Source organism: Chionomys nivalis, chromosome 11 (genome assembly GCF_950005125.1).
Source record: "Chionomys nivalis chromosome 11, mChiNiv1.1, whole genome shotgun sequence".
NCBI classification, from domain to species: Eukaryota; Metazoa; Chordata; class Mammalia; order Rodentia; family Cricetidae; genus Chionomys; species Chionomys nivalis.
Genome location: NC_080096.1, coordinates 33,930,791 through 33,948,180, shown reverse-complemented (window position 1 = coordinate 33,948,180; position 17,390 = coordinate 33,930,791). Strand labels below are relative to the sequence as shown.

The 17,390-nt window shown below is 44.2% G+C and overlaps 2 protein-coding genes across 6 annotated transcripts in view; both read left to right on the top strand.

Annotated features, from left to right (window-relative positions):
• The window catches only part of Gpbp1l1 (GC-rich promoter binding protein 1 like 1), a 42,533-nt gene extending 32,377 nt beyond the window's left edge, over positions 1-10,156 (top strand). For all 3 annotated transcript variants that reach the window (XM_057783894.1, XM_057783895.1, XM_057783896.1), the window contains exons 8-12: positions 3,889-4,029; positions 4,645-4,803; positions 6,030-6,154; positions 6,807-6,909; positions 9,286-10,156. In XM_057783894.1, the coding sequence (XP_057639877.1) occupies positions 3,889-4,029; positions 4,645-4,803; positions 6,030-6,154; positions 6,807-6,909; positions 9,286-9,438 (681 nt within the window). In that variant the 3' untranslated portion in view covers positions 9,439-10,156. The remainder of the gene's footprint in view (positions 1-3,888; positions 4,030-4,644; positions 4,804-6,029; positions 6,155-6,806; positions 6,910-9,285) is intronic.
• A 2,550-nt stretch (positions 10,157-12,706) lies between these two features.
• Positions 12,707-16,514, top strand: Ccdc17 (coiled-coil domain containing 17). Of its 3 annotated transcripts, none has more exons than XR_009058024.1 (13): positions 12,707-12,951; positions 13,024-13,101; positions 13,205-13,376; positions 13,453-13,615; positions 13,710-13,793; positions 13,878-13,996; positions 14,218-14,328; positions 14,694-14,833; positions 14,935-15,032; positions 15,166-15,369; positions 15,504-15,705; positions 15,779-15,885; positions 16,119-16,257. XR_009058024.1 is itself a non-coding variant. In XM_057785629.1 (13 exons), exons 1-13 carry the CDS (start codon positions 12,787-12,789, stop codon positions 16,251-16,253), a joined length of 1,782 nt encoding a protein of 593 aa, XP_057641612.1. In that variant the 5' UTR covers positions 12,712-12,786; the 3' UTR covers positions 16,254-16,514. The 3 variants fall into 3 exon arrangements, 2 of the variants coding, with proteins under 2 accessions (XP_057641611.1, XP_057641612.1); XM_057785629.1 differs by having other exon boundaries at positions 12,712-12,951; positions 15,775-15,885; positions 16,119-16,514; XM_057785628.1 differs by having other exon boundaries at positions 12,709-12,951; positions 14,938-15,032; positions 15,504-15,885; positions 16,119-16,514.
• Positions 16,515-17,390: the final 876 nt, after the last annotated feature.

Below are 17,390 nucleotides of genomic sequence, written 5' to 3'. Positions count from 1 at the left end.
TGAAAAAGAACTTTAGTTGACACATCTAAGACAGACCAGAAAATTATAAATCATACATAGAAAAAATGTATTAATTTTATCACAGAAATCCTGAGCTGTTTACAATAGCAGTAATGATTATTAATACTTGTCACTTGCTGGCAAGTTGAGGAAATTCACTTGGATCAGGCCATTTGTTATGTTGCATTTCTTTTATCCCAGCATTCTAGAAGCATAGGCAGGCATGTGTTGAGTTAAAGTACAGCTTATGAGTTTAAGGGCAGGTCTATATAGTGAGTTTGGGCCAGACAGGTGGGCCTTGTCTTCAAAAAGTTTTTCCTGTTTGCACCTAGAAAACTTTTTTGGTGACTTGAGTTGAGGTCTTAAGAGATAGAAAGTGGCAGGTATAATGGCACATACCTACATTTGAGCCAGAAAGATTGTGGATTTGAGACCAACCTAAGCTATATAAGACCCTGCAATGTAGCTTGGTAGTAAAGATAAATCTTTAGGCAGCAGCTATTGGGACAACTTTAAATGCTTATGAAGGACTGGGAGTGCTGTTCAGTGCTAGTCCTCAGCTCTTATATTCCCATCCCTACAAAGAGAAGCCGTTCAAGGATGGTGGTCTGTTTTAGTTGAGTACATCATGGTACAGTTTTTCAAAGTTGTAGAAAATGTCTGTTTACCTGTGGTGGTCAGGGGATGACAGAAGAAGACAGGAAACTGATAACCTCTTCAAGAGCTTACCACTGATTATCTAACTACTTCTACTGGCTGCCTCAAGCTACTAAAATTCTTAACACTTTCCTATTGCTTAGGGACCGAGTCATCTACATGTGGACTTTTAGGGCTTATTTTAAATATAAGCTGTGATAGTTACCATCCTCCCCTCTTGGTTTTTTTAGACAGGGTTTCTCTCTGTAAGAGCTCTGGCTGTTTGGCCTGCCTCTGCCTCCAGAGTGCTGGGATTAAAGGCCTGTACCACCACCACCCGGTATAGTTACTTGTTTTTTTGTTTATTATGTGTTTGCACCCACATATGTGTGTGCGAGCTTTCATTCCATGGCACTTGGGAAGGTGCAATGACAACTTGTCACGAGTCAGTCCCTTCCTTCCACCACGTGGATCCTGGAATTTGAACTCGGGTTGTCAGGCTTGTAAGTGCCTTCACCTGCTGAGCCATCTCATCCACCCTACAGCAGTTATCTTCGTAAGATATTTAGGACATTTAGTCTTCTGCTGTACAAGGAAAAGAATACATTCAAGCGAGCAGAGCAAATGTTATAATGAGACAGTCTAGGAACTAAAGAGATGGTCAGCATTTAAGAGCACTTGTTGATCTTCTAGAACAACCTTGTTCTCCATTGAGGTGACTCTCAACCACCTGTAGCTTCATTTCCAGGGGATCCAGCACCTTCTGACATCTGCAGGCACTAGGCATGCAGTGTGTTACACAGACATACAGACGGGCAAAAATATCATATGCATAAATAAAATTTAAAAATTGTGAAAAAAAATTAAACCATCTAGCTGCAGTGTTAACAGCAGACAACTGTCATTTTGCTCTCTTTGCTCTGGGGGAGGTTTCCTAGGTTTTCATTCTCTTCCAATACACAGAGGTGCAGATACACAGTAGATGTCGTAATCTTCAACTTCGAACTTTCAGTGAGAAGTAACTGACATTTTATGAAGTACATTAAATGCCAACATAAATAGTGCCTATTACCAGCATGACAATCACACTTTACATTTTACCCATCCTTAAGTTTAATATCCAGCAACCACGTGCTGACTCATAGCCATCTATAATGCATTCTGGTGCCTTCTTCTGGCTTCCATTGCAGGCGTACATGCTGGCAGAACACTATATACATAATAAATAAGTAGATCTTAGAAAGAAAGCTGAAAACCATAGTTGTTAATGAAACTTAGCTTACTTTAGTGAGCTTTTACTTGATCATGTAATAAAAAGTAGGAGACATTAGGAACAGTGGTACTCAGTAGCTATGGCTGGAAGATGACAAGTTCCAGATGCTGTCTGGAGGCATGGTTGAACCAGTCAACTATCTATCTTACTGTGTTTAAAATCGCTGAAGACTAGATTAGTGAAAAATGTTTTTGGTTTATTATTTGAATGTGTGTATGAACGCTTTAACTGTACATATTTCTGTACATCGTCTGGTGCCTGTGGAGGCCAGATGGTTTCAGATTCCAGGAATGGAGTTATAGACAATCCTTGTGGGTGCTGAGAATGGGACTCTGGTCCTGCGGAAGAGCAGCCAGCAATGTTAATCACTGAGCCATCTTTCCAGCCCAAAAGACAGGATTTCTGATGGCACACAGGTAACCTGTGATGGGTAACGGAACACAGACATCTTAGTTTTTTCGTAAGTGTAAGAAAAAGAGTCTGCGGCTGGAGAGACAGTTAAGTACTTAGGAGCAATTGTCCTTGCACAGGACCTGGGTTCAGTTCCATACATTTGCAGAATGGATCACAGTCATCCGTAATTCCAGATTCAGGGAATCCAGAGTTCTGTTAGGTCAGTGTCTCCAGCTTCTTAGACATTTTTTTGGAGACTTTCAGATAGTAAAAAAGCAGTAACACATACTAATTAATGAACAAACTGCCTGTGTTGTCCTCAGTAGTGTTCTCTAAAAAATAAACATAATGATCATTCATGGTTGTCTTAAGAATTAAAGAATATGGGAGTTGGCAAGAAGGCTCAGTGATTAAGAGCACACACTGCTCTTGCGGAAGACCCAGGTTCTGTTCCTGTCACCCTTACCATGTGGTTCACAACTTCTAACTTCCTCCAGTTCCAGTCCATCCAACACCCGTGTGCATAAACACAAAAATAAAAGTAAGAATTTAAAAAAAAAAAAAAAAAAAAGCCAGGCAATGGGGCTGGAGAGAAGGCTCAGCAGTTAAGAATACTGGCTACTATTCCAGAGGTCCTTAGTTCAGTTCCCAGCAACCACATACATGGTGGCAGAGCTGGGTGGTGGTGGCTCAAACCTTTAATCCTAGCACAGGAGGCAGAAGCCTGCAGATCTGTTGAGTTTGAAGCCAACCTGATTACAAAGTGAGCTCCAGGACAGCCAAGAATAGACAGAAACCCTGTCTCAAAAAAGAAAACTGAAATATTAAGGCAACCCCCAGGTAGGTGCTAGACATGCCGTACAGTGTGTTTTCATTCCTGAAGCTGTTGTGCCGTCTCGACAGCCCACATCAATGCTCATGCCAACCCTTCCTCTTTCATATTGGTCTCTTGGTTCTCTTTAATTCTTGAAAATAAGTAGTTTTGCACTTACTTCTATCTCACTCTGTTGACCTGTATCATCTTCTTTGATCTCTTTAGACAGTGTGATTGACTAAAATAATGGGTTATTTCATATTTTAGTCTGTTAATAGTTGTTAACTGTGCTGTTAATAGTTGGTACCATGGCCAGACCCCACAAAACTGAGCCAAAAAAGGGCCTCTGGGCTCACACAAGGACTGTATGCCATTTACAATACACATCCTTGCATAGAACTAGCCTATCACCATCAAAATCTCTAGAAAACTCCATTTGTTTTTTCCTGGTGTGCTTTGTGGAAATTAACAGTCACACAAAATTACAAAGATGTAGGGGGTTGTAAATGAGTGGAAATTCTCCTTCCATGCAATTAAATACTTTGTAGACTAGCCTGGTAAAGAAAGCTGCTAAATCTGCCCCCACACACCTCATGGCCTTTCTGTACCCCATCTGCTTAACTCAGAAAGGTTTCACACGTGTTGACAGGTAAGCTCAGAGAATTTATATTCCCGCATAACATTTCACATTCTATTTTTGGTTTTGCAGTCTATGCTCCCATTTGTGTGCTGCTTTTGACTGATTTTTTTTTTTTTCTTTGTTCCCTTATAGCCCAATGCATGGAAAGCTAACAGAATGGAGCACAAATCAGGATCCCTTTCCTCTAGCCGGGAGTCTGCTTTTACCAATCCAATTTCTGTTATTAAACCAGTGGTACTAGCTGCTGGTGTAGTTCTAAACTCTCCCAAAGAGGTGAGTAAGGATAACTGTAGGGCAGCCTTTTCTTTTATGTATTTGTTTATTTTGTGACTATTGGTGTTTTGCCGTTGGTGTTGGGTCCCCTGAAACTGGAATTATAGTTGTGAGCCACCATGTGGGTGCTGAGAATTCAACCCAGGTCCTCTGGAAGAGCAGTCAGTGCTCTTAACTGTGCCATCTCTATGTTGCCCATGCTAATTGAGAATGAGTGCCCTTCAACATCTGATCCTCCTGCCTCTGCTAAAAACCAAAAAGAAAAAAAAAAGTCAGTGTATGATATAAGCCTGTGTAATCAGTGTCCCACAAAACTAGTGTTTTGACAGTGAATTGGTTTGTGGGGAGGTTTTATTGTTTCATGTTTATGGGTGTTTTGCCTGCATGTATATCTCAGATCCCCCTAGTTACAGAATGTTGTAAGCTTTCCCATGGGGTTCTGGGACTTGAACCTGGGTCCTTTGGAAGAATAGCCAGAGCCTTAACCATTGTGCTTATCTCCAGCCCTGTTTTTTACACAAAAGACAAAAATCAGTATGGTATAGAAAGTAGCTCGGGGACTCCTAGTTTTTGCCGTTTACTGTTAGGAGCAATCTGTTTGTGGTGTTTGTCCAGAGTCCCTCCAGTACCACCCCTCCCATTGAGATCAGCTCCTCCCGCCTGACCAAGCTGACCCGCCGAACCACGGACAGGAAGAGTGAGTTCCTGAAGACTCTGAAGGATGAACGGAATGGAGACTGCTCAGAAAACAGAGACTGTGACAAGCTGGAGAGGGTAAGAATGTGAAATTGTTTGCTGTACTCTGTATTGTTGTTGTATGTGGAGTTTTTTTTTTTGATTGTTTATTCTCTTGTTTCTCTGTTTTTTATGGCTTTTGGTTTAAGACAGGTTTCTATGTGTAGTCCTTATTGCCCCAGAACTTAACTCTGTAGACCAGGCTGTCCTTAGAGATCCGCCTGCCTCTGCCCCCTGAGTGCTAGGTTTAAAGGTGTGCACCACCACCAGCTAGTTTGTTTTTTTTTTTTTTTTTTTTTTTTTTAACTTTTTTTTCCTTAAGTGCAGGTGGGTATGTCCGTGTACCACAAAAATGCACTAGTGGAGGCCAGGAACTACTTGGAGGTTTCAGGCATCAAACTCAAACCATCAGGTTTGGTTGCAAATGCCTTTACCCAGTGGAACCATCTTACAAGTCCTTTTTGTTTTCTTTTTCTTTTCAGGGTATCACTGTGTACTCATGGCTGTCCTCTCTCCATCTGCCTCTGCCCTCTAAGCGCTGGGCTCAAAGGCATGCACCACCTCACCCGGCCTGACCTTGATAACTTTTCTGTATAGTTTTATTGGAAGGAACATTTGAATGTGAACTACATTAACTTGTAGTATTTAAGAATAATTGTACTGGGGTTAAAAATGTGTGCCACCACTTTCAGTCTCTTCTCTTAATTAAATTGTTAATTATCTGAATGTTGAGTTTTTAAGTGTTTTTTTTTTTTATATATATATATCATAGAGAATAGGGTTTTTAACAGATAAGGAGTGCTGGGTCTCGCTATATTATAACCCGTATTGGCTTTGAATTCTTGATTTTGGTTCCTCTACCTCTCAATACTAGGATTACAGGCATGTGCTGTCATGCTGTATTGTTCTCTAAACAGTGTCTTTAACAGAGCAAAACTTGCTTTTAATGAAGTTGTTAAGTGTGGATTGCTCATGTGGTGTTTTATATGCTCAGCCTGTGCTCTCTCCTGCTCATCTTCAGGTGTTTTGTACACTGTAGATTTAGATCAGTGACCTTGTGATGAAGTCCACGCGCACACACCCTTAGCGTTGCATCTTCAGGATCGTTTGACTCCAGTTAGTTTATTGGCACAGCAGATCTCGGTTTTTAAATGGACAAAACCTGCATAGGTTGAGGGTGAGATGTGGTCTAGGAAATATTCTGGTTGCTTATCTTGCCACAAATGATCATTGAACCAAGTCTGTCCATCCTTTTCTTATTACAGTTGGAGGGCAGCCACACACCCGAACCAAAGGAGAATGGAGAACAAGATTGTCTTCAGAACGGACTTTCTCTACCCATTGTGGAAGAAGGGGAGGTCCTGTCCCACTCTCTGGAAGCAGAGCACAGGTGCGGAGAAGATGAGTGGTAACCTTAAACATACTTTTTCCTGACTTACTTTTGTTAGCCTAGGTTAGCCCTGTTGCCCACTGGGCATTCTCTGAGTTTAATTTCAGACTTTGTTTTGGGAATATAGTCAGGACAGAGAAGACCTTCCACAGATGTGTTAGTTGAGCAATTACTGTAAAATCTCTTTAAAGGGCTTTGAGAAGCCTGGGAATCCTATATATGCAAGCAACTATTTTAACCGAAGGCCTTATATATTGAATAGTCTGCCTTGTTACTACTTCATAACTGTAATTTGCTACTGTTATGAATCGTAATGTAAATATCTGATGTGCAGGACATCTGGTGTGTGACCCTGTGAAAGGTCATTTGACCCACAAAGGGCTTGTGTCCCACAGTTGAGAACCACTGGTCTAGAGGAACTTGAGAGGTTCCTGAGGTTATGAGAGAGGCCACAAAGCCATGAGATTGAAAATGCTGTTAGCCAGGAAGAGTGTCCATTTAATTGTGAGCAACTGAGTAAATTGTCCTATGAAGAAGCAAAATTCCTTCTGTAACGTCCATTGGACGTGGGCATTTCCCATGGTTGTTTGTAGGCTTCGTGGTCAAGCTTACCAGCATCATGTTCTCTTCGCTGTTGTTTTGCCTCCTCCAGGTTATTAAAAGCAATGGGATGGCAGGAATATCCGGAAAACGATGAGAGTTGCCTTCCACTCACAGAAGATGAGCTCAAGGAGTTCCACATGAGAACAGAGCAGGTACGCACCATCCCTGAGCCTTCCCCGATTGTCTTTAGACAGGTTCTCACCAGTTGTGGTGGTGATACATATACATGACTTTAATCCCAGCCTGGTCTTCATTGAGTTCCAGGACAGCCAGAGCTACCTACCCAGGGAAACCCTGTCTCAAAAAACAGAGGGGGAGGAGAGACTGGCTCAGCGGTTAAGAGCACTGACTACTCTCAGTTCCCAGCACCCATATGGCAGCTCGACTGTAACTCCTGTTGCAGGGCTTCTAACACCCTCACACAGGTGTGCATGTAGACAAAACACCAATGAACACAAAAATAAATTATTGAAATAAAAAACAGGATCTCCTTATATAGTTCTGGTAGTTTGAAGCACACTGTGTAAACCAAGCTACTTTGAGCCTACAACAGTCCTCCTACCTCTGCCTCATAGCTGCAAGCTCACAGCCATGTTCTACTGAAGCTGGCAGGAAACCCTAAAATTGAAAGACTTAAATTACCACTGTAGAAATAGGGTATTGGGTGTCAGACTGCCTGTACAGTGGGAATCTCACAGGCCAGGCCGGTGAGCAGATTTGGAAAGTAACAGGTTCCATGCTCACAGCTCTTAACTCCTTACCAGAACCACAGGGTTGCTCTGATTCTTTAGGAAAACCATCCCTGTCCTGGCATTTTGACCAGAGCTGAGGAACCAAAAAGCTTATGTAAATTGACTCAGTTAATGCTTGGATCTAACAGAGTAAAACATTACCAGATACAAGATTTATAATACAAAAATTAACAAAAGAAATAACATCTCGCCGGGCGGTGGTGGCGCACGCCTTTAATCCCAGCACTTGGGAGGCAGAGGCAGGCGGATCTCTGTGAGTTCGAGACCAGCCTGGTCTACAAGAGCTAGTTCCAGGACAGGCTCCAAAACCACAGAGAAACTCTGTCTCGAAAAACCAAAAAAAAAAAAAAAAAAGAAAAGAAATAACATCTCTATAGACCTCATCTGTTTCTCTCTGCAGCATAGTCAGTGGGCTAGAGAGAGATTTCCAGGTAGTTAAGAGGGCATCCAGTACTTGCCTAGGACCTGAGTTTGATTCTTGGCAGCCATATTGGCTCATAACCACCTGTAACTCCAGCTCAAACGGATTTGAGGTGTCTAGCTTCCATAGATACCACACATATAATTAAAAATAAAAATCTTGGCTGAAGTCGGACCAGGATCTGTCACTGGTGCATGAGATGGCTTTTTGGAACCCATTCCCTATGGTGAGATACCTTGCTCAGCCTTGATGCAGGGGCGAGGAGCCTAGTCCTGCCTCAGCTTGACATGCCAGGCTTTGTCTGCTCTTGGGAAGTCTTATGCTTTCTGAGGAGTGGATGGTGGAGGCTGAATAGAAAGGAGGTGGGAGGAGGGACGGAGCTGTGGTTGGCATGTAAAATAAATAAAAGATGAGAAAAATAAATCTTTGCTGAGCAGTGGTGGCACATACCTTTAGTCCCCAGCACTCAGGAGGCAGAAGCAGGCAGGTCTCTTGAGTTTGATGCCATCCTGAACTACAGAGTTCTAGTTCAGCCAGTGTGGATACACAGAGAAACTGTGTGTGTGTGTGTGTGTGTGTGTGTGTGTGTGTGTGTGTGAGGGTAAATAATGATAATATTTAAAGCATAAGTGATACCTAGGAAATCTCATAATGGAGCCAGTGTACAGTCTGACATAAGATTTTACCACTTAGCACTGTTTGAAATAGGGCTCTAAAACCCCACAGACTGTACATGCTTAGACTGTGGTTTGGTGGTGATGGGTTTGTTTTGTTTGGTTTTGGTTTTAATTTTGTTGGTTTTGGTTTTCAGAGACCACATTTCTTTGTGTAAGAATTTTGGCTGTCGCCGGGCGATGGTGGCGCACGCCTTTAATCCCAGCACTCGGGAGGCAGAGGCAGGCGGATCTCTGTGAGTTCGAGACCAGCCTGGTCTACAAGAGCTAGTTCCAGGACAGGATCCAAAACCACAGAGAAACCCTGTCTCGAAAAAAAAAAAAAAAAGAATTTTGGCTGTCTTGGAACCCACTTTGTAGATTGGGTTAGCCTCGAACTCACCGAGATCCACCTGTCTCTGCCTCCCAAGTGTTAGATTTAAAGGTGTGCGCCACCACTGCCCTGCTTAGACTGTGACTTGATTGGATGACCCAGGTGTAGTAGCATACATCTTCAGGCTCAGCCCAGCACTTGAGGCAGAGGCCGGCATGGTCTACTTAGGGAGATCCAGGGCTACATAGTTAAGACCCTGTTTCTAAATAAGACAGATGCAATCCTTGTAAGGTTCATCTTTGCATTTAAGTTTGAAAAGTTCTTCAAGAGATGTTAGAAATGTTTTCTTTCTCTCCTATGTTCCATAGCTACGAAGAAATGGGTTTGGAAAGAACGGCTTGTTGCTGAGCCGCAGTTCCAGCCTGTTCTCCCCGTGGAGAAGCACTATGAATGCAGAGGGTGAGGATTCCGACACAGAAACAAGCAGCAGTGAGACATCAGATGACGATGCCTGGAAGTAGAAATATAAGTGCTCACCGCTGACCTGCCCCACTGAGCTCAGCTTTGTGTTTAGAGAATATAAAAAGTGTTCTTCTCCTTTTCTTACGTTGTTGAATACTTCATGCACAAGGGAAATAATCATATCCCAAAGAGAGAACAATTGTCTTGCTTAACTTTTGTTGTTATTCTTTGTTATCTGCTTAATAGAGAGACATTTGTGTGGTGGAATTTTTTAAGCACACACAGTACCTGTGGGGCCGTGCACAAGTGGGAGCTGGCAGTGCAGAGATGCAGGGAGATGCTGCTCTGACCACAGCGCCCACTACCAGCCCTTGGGCACTCACCCCTGTGCTCTAGCAATCATTGTCAATGACAAAGTGACTATTGAAGTTATAATTGTATTAAATTAATGCTAATAATTTGGATATTTTATTTTTGGCTGCTCGGGCAACTTAGCCCTTAACCAGGCATATGTGGTTGTTTTTGTTTTATTTTTTTGTTGTTTTGTTTTGTTTTTTTCCTTTTTGGGTACAGCTGTAAAATATTTGGATATAGGAAATGTTATTCTTGCAGCCTTGATATTCAGGGTGGATTGTAAAATATGAATTTTTGTGAGATTTCAAAGATTAAGATTATTTTGATAACATTATTTACAGATTTAAAAGGTGTGGTTGTCACAAGTCTGTTGAGGGGAACTACTGCATAAAATAACTAACGTGGAATAAATATTTTGCATCAGTTTGGATTGTCTTGTGTAAGAAATATATTTTCTTTAAAATTAGAGAGTGGATTCTTTTTTTAGGGGAAATATTTTTAGAAGTCTGGGAGAAAACTGAATTCAGCCCCACCTGAATTCCTGTTCCTTTTAGCAAAAACTCGATGCAGAAGAACCTGTGCAATAAATTATTCATAATAAACTACATTTTCTTTCCTGAAAGAATGTTTTAGTGCCAAGGATTCACCAGTGTGCGTGGGTTTGGGTGCTTTCTGCGTGTTTTAAAGGAGGTCCAACTCGGTTTCCTACTTCATAAGAACTGGGAGCCAGGTGGTGGTGGTGGTGGTGGTGCTCATCTTTAATTCCAGCATTTGGGAGGCAGAGGCAAGAGTTTCTCTGTGACAAGAGTTCCAGGACAGTTAAGGCTACACAGAGAAACTCTGTCTCAAAATAAAGAAAAAGACTGAATGCACGGGGCATGATTGAGCCGTGTCTGGCCAGTGGCCAATGAAGTTCTTTTAGAAAAGATGAAACCTCGGATCTCTGTGAGTTCGAGACCAGCCTGGTCTACAGAGCTAGTTCCAAGACAGGCTTCAAAGCCACAGAGAAACCCTGTCTCGAAAAACCAAAAAAAAAGAAAAAGAAAAAAAGAAAAGATGAAACCTTAGAACAAAGCTCTGTGTGCTAAGAGCTAGGTATCCGTCATAGCATCCTTTTGCTGTCCCTAGTAGATGCAAAGCAATATCGTATTGATGAGACAGGGATGAATGATATATAAGCTGGAGTACCGTATTTAAAAGAAACTGTTGGCCAAACCAGAGGTAAGGAGAGACAGGTGAACGTGGCAGGACCCGGAAGGTAGACTGGCGAAGAGCATGCGGCAGCCTGTGCTGCTTGTAGTGCAGTATTGTTAAGGGAGCCATTTGCAAATCTTAAAGATGACCACCGAGATGGATTAAGGTACTTCTTGCCCTGTGTCTGACAAGTAGCATTCAATCCCTGGGATCACGAGGTGGTAGAAGGCTGGAACTGATTCCCACAAGTTGTTCTCCGAGTTGTACATGTGCCTACAGCATGTGTTGCAGAATATTATTTTTTTTTAGAATATTATTTTAAGATGTGTTAATTTGTTTATACTGTGGCACATTTAATGATGAAAAGATGTATTTGTGTTACAATTGTTTTATTATGTGAAGCTGTGATTCTTTGGCTGTCCAATAAAAAGAGCTGAACAGTCAATAGTGAGGCAGGAGAAAGGATAGTCATGGCTGGCAGGCAGAGAGTATAAAACAGAAGGAGAAAACAGGAGGCAAGAGAACAAGAAGAGGACATTGGGATCCCGACACCCAGCTCCCAAATAAACTACACACATTGAGTCTTAGTCTTACAAATGGCACGACCTTAGCTTGGCTTATTTTTAGCCAGCATATCTTAAGTTACCCCATCTACCTTTTACCTTTCTCTAGTTCTGTATGTATACCTTTCTTTACTTCTTTCTCTGGCTTGCTGTGTAGCTGGGCGGCTGGTCCCTGCTGTCCTCCTCTCCTGGTTCTGTCTTGCTCCTCCTTCTCTCCTTGCTCCTCCTTCTCTGCCCACCAGCCCTGCCTTACCCTTTCTCCTGCCTAGCTATTGGCCGTCCAACTCTTTATTAGACCATCAGGTGTTTTAGACAGGCAAAATAACAGCTTCACAGAGTTGAATGCAACACATCTTTGCATCATTACAACAAATTTTCCACAGTGTAAACAAATTAGCACATCTTAAAATTATACAACATCCAGGCGTTCCCTCTTCTAGCCTCCTCAGGAACTTCAAGTGTTTGGTGCACAAACATACAAAATAACCATACACTTAACAACAACAAAAAGCACCTTTAAATCAATGAGTTAAGAATGTTGGGGAAGAAACATCAAACTTGGGGTTGAGAAGTAGACAAAGATTAAGGCTTAGCCATTTACCAGTTTGTCTTCATAACAAATCTAAATTGATCTTTTTCTCTTTTGGAATTGAGCTGAATTGAGAGTATTTTTTTACACACTTTGTAACTTGTTCCTCATTTGGGGTGTTTGCGGCAAACACCTTCAGGACCCTATCTTGTTTAGAAAGGAGTGCTTTGGTAACTGCTTATATCTTGATAGATGCACAGATGAATTGACCAGTCTTTGATTCTGACTACAGCTGGAGCCCCGTAATTCTGTTTGCTTAGAGGCACACAGATTGCAGCTTCTGGTGTTCCCTGCAGTGGAGAAGAGCACTAACTTGAATCCTGTCCACTTCAGAGAACATCAGTGATACAGACAACACTTGCCTGCCACAGGCTATGAAGTGATCAAAGTGATATGACCCAGTTAGGCAAGGTGCTGCCTTTTCTGTAAGGAAAGAAATCGAAGTTGCTGCCAAACTTGGCCAAACTCATGCAATGGATGGAACAGTCTGAGACTTTCTCAATTGAGGCTCCTCCCAAAGGTGGCAAAGGACATTGTTCTTGCCTGTCTAGGCCTGTACTTGCTGCCCAGGGAGCTAGGGCTCCTCCCCAAACATAAACATAAATTTGAAGATCTTGGAGACTTAAGAGTTGGCCTTTTCTCTCTGTTCTTTCCTTTTGCCATACCCTCTTTAGGACTCCACTGGTGTCATTAAGGGATCCCATCCCATGGCCAATTACTCTGGGGAGTCCGGATTTCTGCCTTGTGAGTCCTGTGACATGGTTTTCCGCTCCTGGGCTTTGTTGGCCACCCACACCCAGCGATTCTGCATTGGTCGGCTGACTCCGGAGGTGACACAGCCTTCAGTAGCCATGGAACAACGGGGCACCACGGTAAGGGCCGTCAATGGTTGGGGTAGGTTTTCCAGCAATCAGGGTTCTCAGGAGTCTTCTCCCTGCCCCCAGATTGTGGCACAAGAGCAACAGAGCCATCCAGAGCAAGAAGAGGCCAGTAAATCTGCTCTAAAGAGGTTGGCAGAGGAGGTACACACCCACCTACACCCAACATAGATATAAACTTCATAACTGTAGGTAACACTTGAGGGAGATCACCCAGTTCAGAGCTAGCGGGTCCCATTACCTGCAGGTGCAGTTGCTGAGACTGTCCCTAAAGGAAATGCGCCCCTGGGCGACTGAGGGTGCCACCTCGCAGACTGCAGGGAGCCCTGGCGAGAGGCTGCGTACATTGCAGGGAACCCGCGCTAGGCGCGTGGCAGAGACAGAAGCGCAAAGCCAGGCCCTGGAGCGCCGCGGAGAGGGTGAGAGGTAGGGAGGCGTCGCCGCGGGGCCTTACCGCTGTGCTAGACTCACCCTGACTCGGCCCGTCTCCCTCAGAGCTAAAACGGCGCCTCCTTGGCGTAGCGGGACCCATGGGAGGACTACTCGCGCCATTCGGCCTGCAGCGCGAGCTCCGAGAACTCAAGGCAGAGGCCGGCCGGACACGGGGCGCTCTGCAAAGGCTGGGGGCGCGCATATTAGCGCTACAGTCACAGCCCGGGTGAGACTCCCGCGGAACCTTGCCGACCGCGAGTGGGGCGGGGCCTTGGGCTCGGGATTGGTCGCGGGTCCGTGACATCACCTCCCTGCGTCAGCATCCAAAGGGACTCTTTTAAGGAAGCAGAGAGCTGTTGTCCGCCAGTGCCGGTCAAGCCAGGAACACTGTCTGCAGAGATCCGGTGAGGTCCCGAGCTCGGGGGGTGGGGTGTAGGGGCGGGAGGCTGTTCAGGTGGGAAGACTGCTTTCTGCTGCCTCCTTGCTAGGGCCCTACGTGAGGCCTACGTGCGCGGTGGTGGCCGGGACCCCGGAGTTTTGAACAAAATATGGCAACTGCAAGTGGAGGCATCAGCCCTGGAGTTGAGGCGGTGGCAGAATCGCAAGGGTGAGCAGGGGGAGGGGCAAGCCTAGAGGGCCTTTGCATATTGAGGTCCTAGGCTTGGGAGGAGAAAAGGGTGTGAGGGAGGGCACCACTAGCGTGGGAGCCGCCTGAGGTCAAGGTAGGAAAACCTTTTGTCAGCTGATAAATTCGGACTTGCACAGAAAACCTTAATGTTGGAGAACTACATAGAGTAAAGGATGACACGTCACTTTAATTCATCTCAGAAAAAGTAACTGCTATCTCTGAGGAGCTTCTAGTGGTGGAAGCCGAAAACCGGCTCTTGGAGGCAGAAATACAGGCCTTGCAGAAGAAGGGCCTGAGTCTGGCGCTCTGGGGTAAGTGAAAACCCAACTCCTTCCTAGCCCATACCAAGATACTCAACCCAGGAGAAGGGGTGAAGGGTCCATGCCTGGAGAATGAGGCCCATGTGTGTATCATCGTTTTGCGTCTATGCACCTATCCTTGTGCCTTTTGTATATAACTATTTTACCGATTTTGTGTCTATGCACCTATCCTTGTGCCTTTTGTATATAACTATTTTACCGATTTTGTGTCTATGCACCTATCCTTGTGCCTTTTGTATATAACTATTTTACCGATTTTGTGTCTATGCACCTATCCTTCTGCCTTTTGTATATAACTATTTTACCGATTTCTCACTTCAGTTCCTCTAGCTCAAACCAACTTTTTCTGTTTCTAGGACCCAGGGAGCCTCAGCTCCTAGCTGATCCCTGGCCACATCTGAGTAGAAGGGGCGATAAGTCCTTCCTCCTTCCACCAGTTGCACTCCCAATGCCAAGTTCAACAAATGTCCAGAATTTCCATGGCACTTCAACATCTGTGAGGAAACTGGCAGTTGGACTGATGGCTGGCAATCCTGGCATGCAGTTTGGGGATTATGGGCAATTTGCAGTTCTGTATGGTTAAACTCTTGTCCACAGCAGATACTTAATGGAACCATGACAAGGACCTTAGGTCTGGATCGCCACTTCTTCCTACCAGCATCCGATGTTCTAGGCCCTGCACCATATGATCCTGGGTGAGGGCAGCTCTCTACTTCACAGCCTCTTTAACTCAGCCACTACTGACATTACTTTTAAGTAGACACACAGGAGTATTGGGGGTGGGGAACGGGAGGATTTGATTTGTGTGCTTAGACTTGTATTCTTCAGGGCTGGCCTTGTCATTTTCTATGACTTCCTATGGGGCCTTGAGGCTTCTTGGGTTTGGGTGCAGCTATTGACAAGATTGGCCCAGGATGGACAGAATACAGGAGGGACCACAGCATTGCCTCCAGCCCTTTGCTTACCACCACCGTCAGCTCCTGGACCTATGGGCAACTGTGCCATCCTTGCAAGCAGGCAGCCTGTACCCAGGTCAGTCACTGTCAGTAATGAAGGCCTCACCTCATTGTTTAATCTGTACACAGGTACTCCTGGGGGGCTCAGAACGACAAAAGCCCTAAGAAGGTATTTTGGCTTAGTATTACATGGCATTGGTTGTTCTACAGATTGCCTCCATCACCACTGGTATCTTTGATCTGTGAACTACATGCCTGGCAGGGTGTTACATGGGCACCACAACCAAAGGCTTGGGCCTCACTATTGCTGTTTGACCAAGATAATCAGATGCTTAGTGGGCGTTGGCGCCTCCCACTTCAGGTCCTTCCTCCTAATTCCAACCTCAGTCTTGGCCAGAATGAAATTCCCCAGGTATGTGTGGAGGGTAGGGACTGGGTCTACTCCAAGATTCAGATGGAGTACCACTCTTCCTTTTCCCAGGCAGGTCAAGCTGAGCTCTTTCTGAGACTGGTGAATGCAAGAGACGCAGATGTCCAGACATTGGCAGAGATCAATCCAGCAAGTGCCCATGAGTACCAGTACCCACCACTGGTAAGAATCCACTGCAGCTAGAAAGTATGACTGATCAGCTTCTATTAGCTAGTATGCATCAGTGACTATATTAACCCATTTGATCCTTAAAATTTACCCATTAAACACTGTGTAGCAGAACCTGCTTCTCTGTGACTTTGTCCACAGATAAACTCCACAATCTTTTTACCTCTAGTTCTGCTTAAAACAAGAACAAAAACAAACCAAAAAAAACTACCTTTCATGTTCTACAGGTATCCAATCCATCTTCACTGGAAACTAGTTCCTTCTCCCACAATTCTGGCTTTGTAGACCCCCAGCCTTCCACAGAAGAGGCTTTCGTCAGTGTCAAGGATGAAGATGAGCATTTGAGACCCCACCAGTTTTGACCCAAACCCACCAAGTTTTTGAGACAGAAGGCCTAGTTCTAGTCTTGTAGCTTTTTTTCTTTTCGTTTTTCGAGACCAGATTTTTCTATATAATAGTCCTAGCTGTCCTGGAACTTACTCTTGTAGACCACACTGGCCTCAAACTCAATAATCAACCTGCTTCTGCCTCCCGAGTGCTGGGAATAAAGGCGTGCGACACCACCACCCAGCCTGGCCTGCAGTTTGTTTGTTTGTTTGTTTTTTTAAATAAAGCCTTAGATAAATTCCAACCAAGCCAACTAGGTTTTTTTCTGTAATTTTCCTTTTGCAAAACAGATTGAGGAGTAAATGATTTCAGATATTCACAGTAACTGCCTGGCATTCAAATCTCTGAAAATAGCTAGGTTTTACTAAAGCTAGCTTTATTGTCAGATTTCACTACAGTTCCAGCTTCGTCAGTACTTCTAGACAGAAATCTGTCCACAATCCAAAGCTTCCTGAAGATTTAGGTTCCAGCCAAGTAGATCATGTGCTGGAATAGCATTCTGAACAATTACAAATCCAATCAGCAAAGATCTTGTACTGGTCATATCAAGTCAATTCCAACTGGAAAGATGGAGAAACTTTAGGACAATACAATGTTCAAAGTCAGGATGAGCCCAAGCCTTAGTGACCAGCCCAGAGAAATAATTTGTGAGAGGGAAAAGAAAAAAAACACACAAAAACGTCATTTCAGTACAATGCCATCCGCACTCAACACTACTTTGATCCCAGGCTCTATGCTGCTCCAACAGCAATGAGGGGGATCTGTTTCAACACTGGCCTTTGAAAGAGCCAGTGGAGCCGGGTGGTGATGGCGCATGACTTTAATCCCAGCACTCTGGAGGCAGAGGCAGGCAGATCTCTGCAAGTTCAGCCTGGTCTACAAGAGCTAGTTCAAGGACAGACTCTAAAACTACTGTGAAACCCTGTCTTGGAAAAACAAAAAACAAAAGAGCCAGTGTAAGGCAGCTCCCACTTCCTGCACTCAATGGGATGGCCTTTAGCACCTCAACTAAATACCCAGAACTGACAGAACAGCTTGTCACTCAACCCCATATCCCAGTGAGGTACTCCAGGTAACTCAGAACCCTTCTTGTAAAGAAGTATAATTCGAGA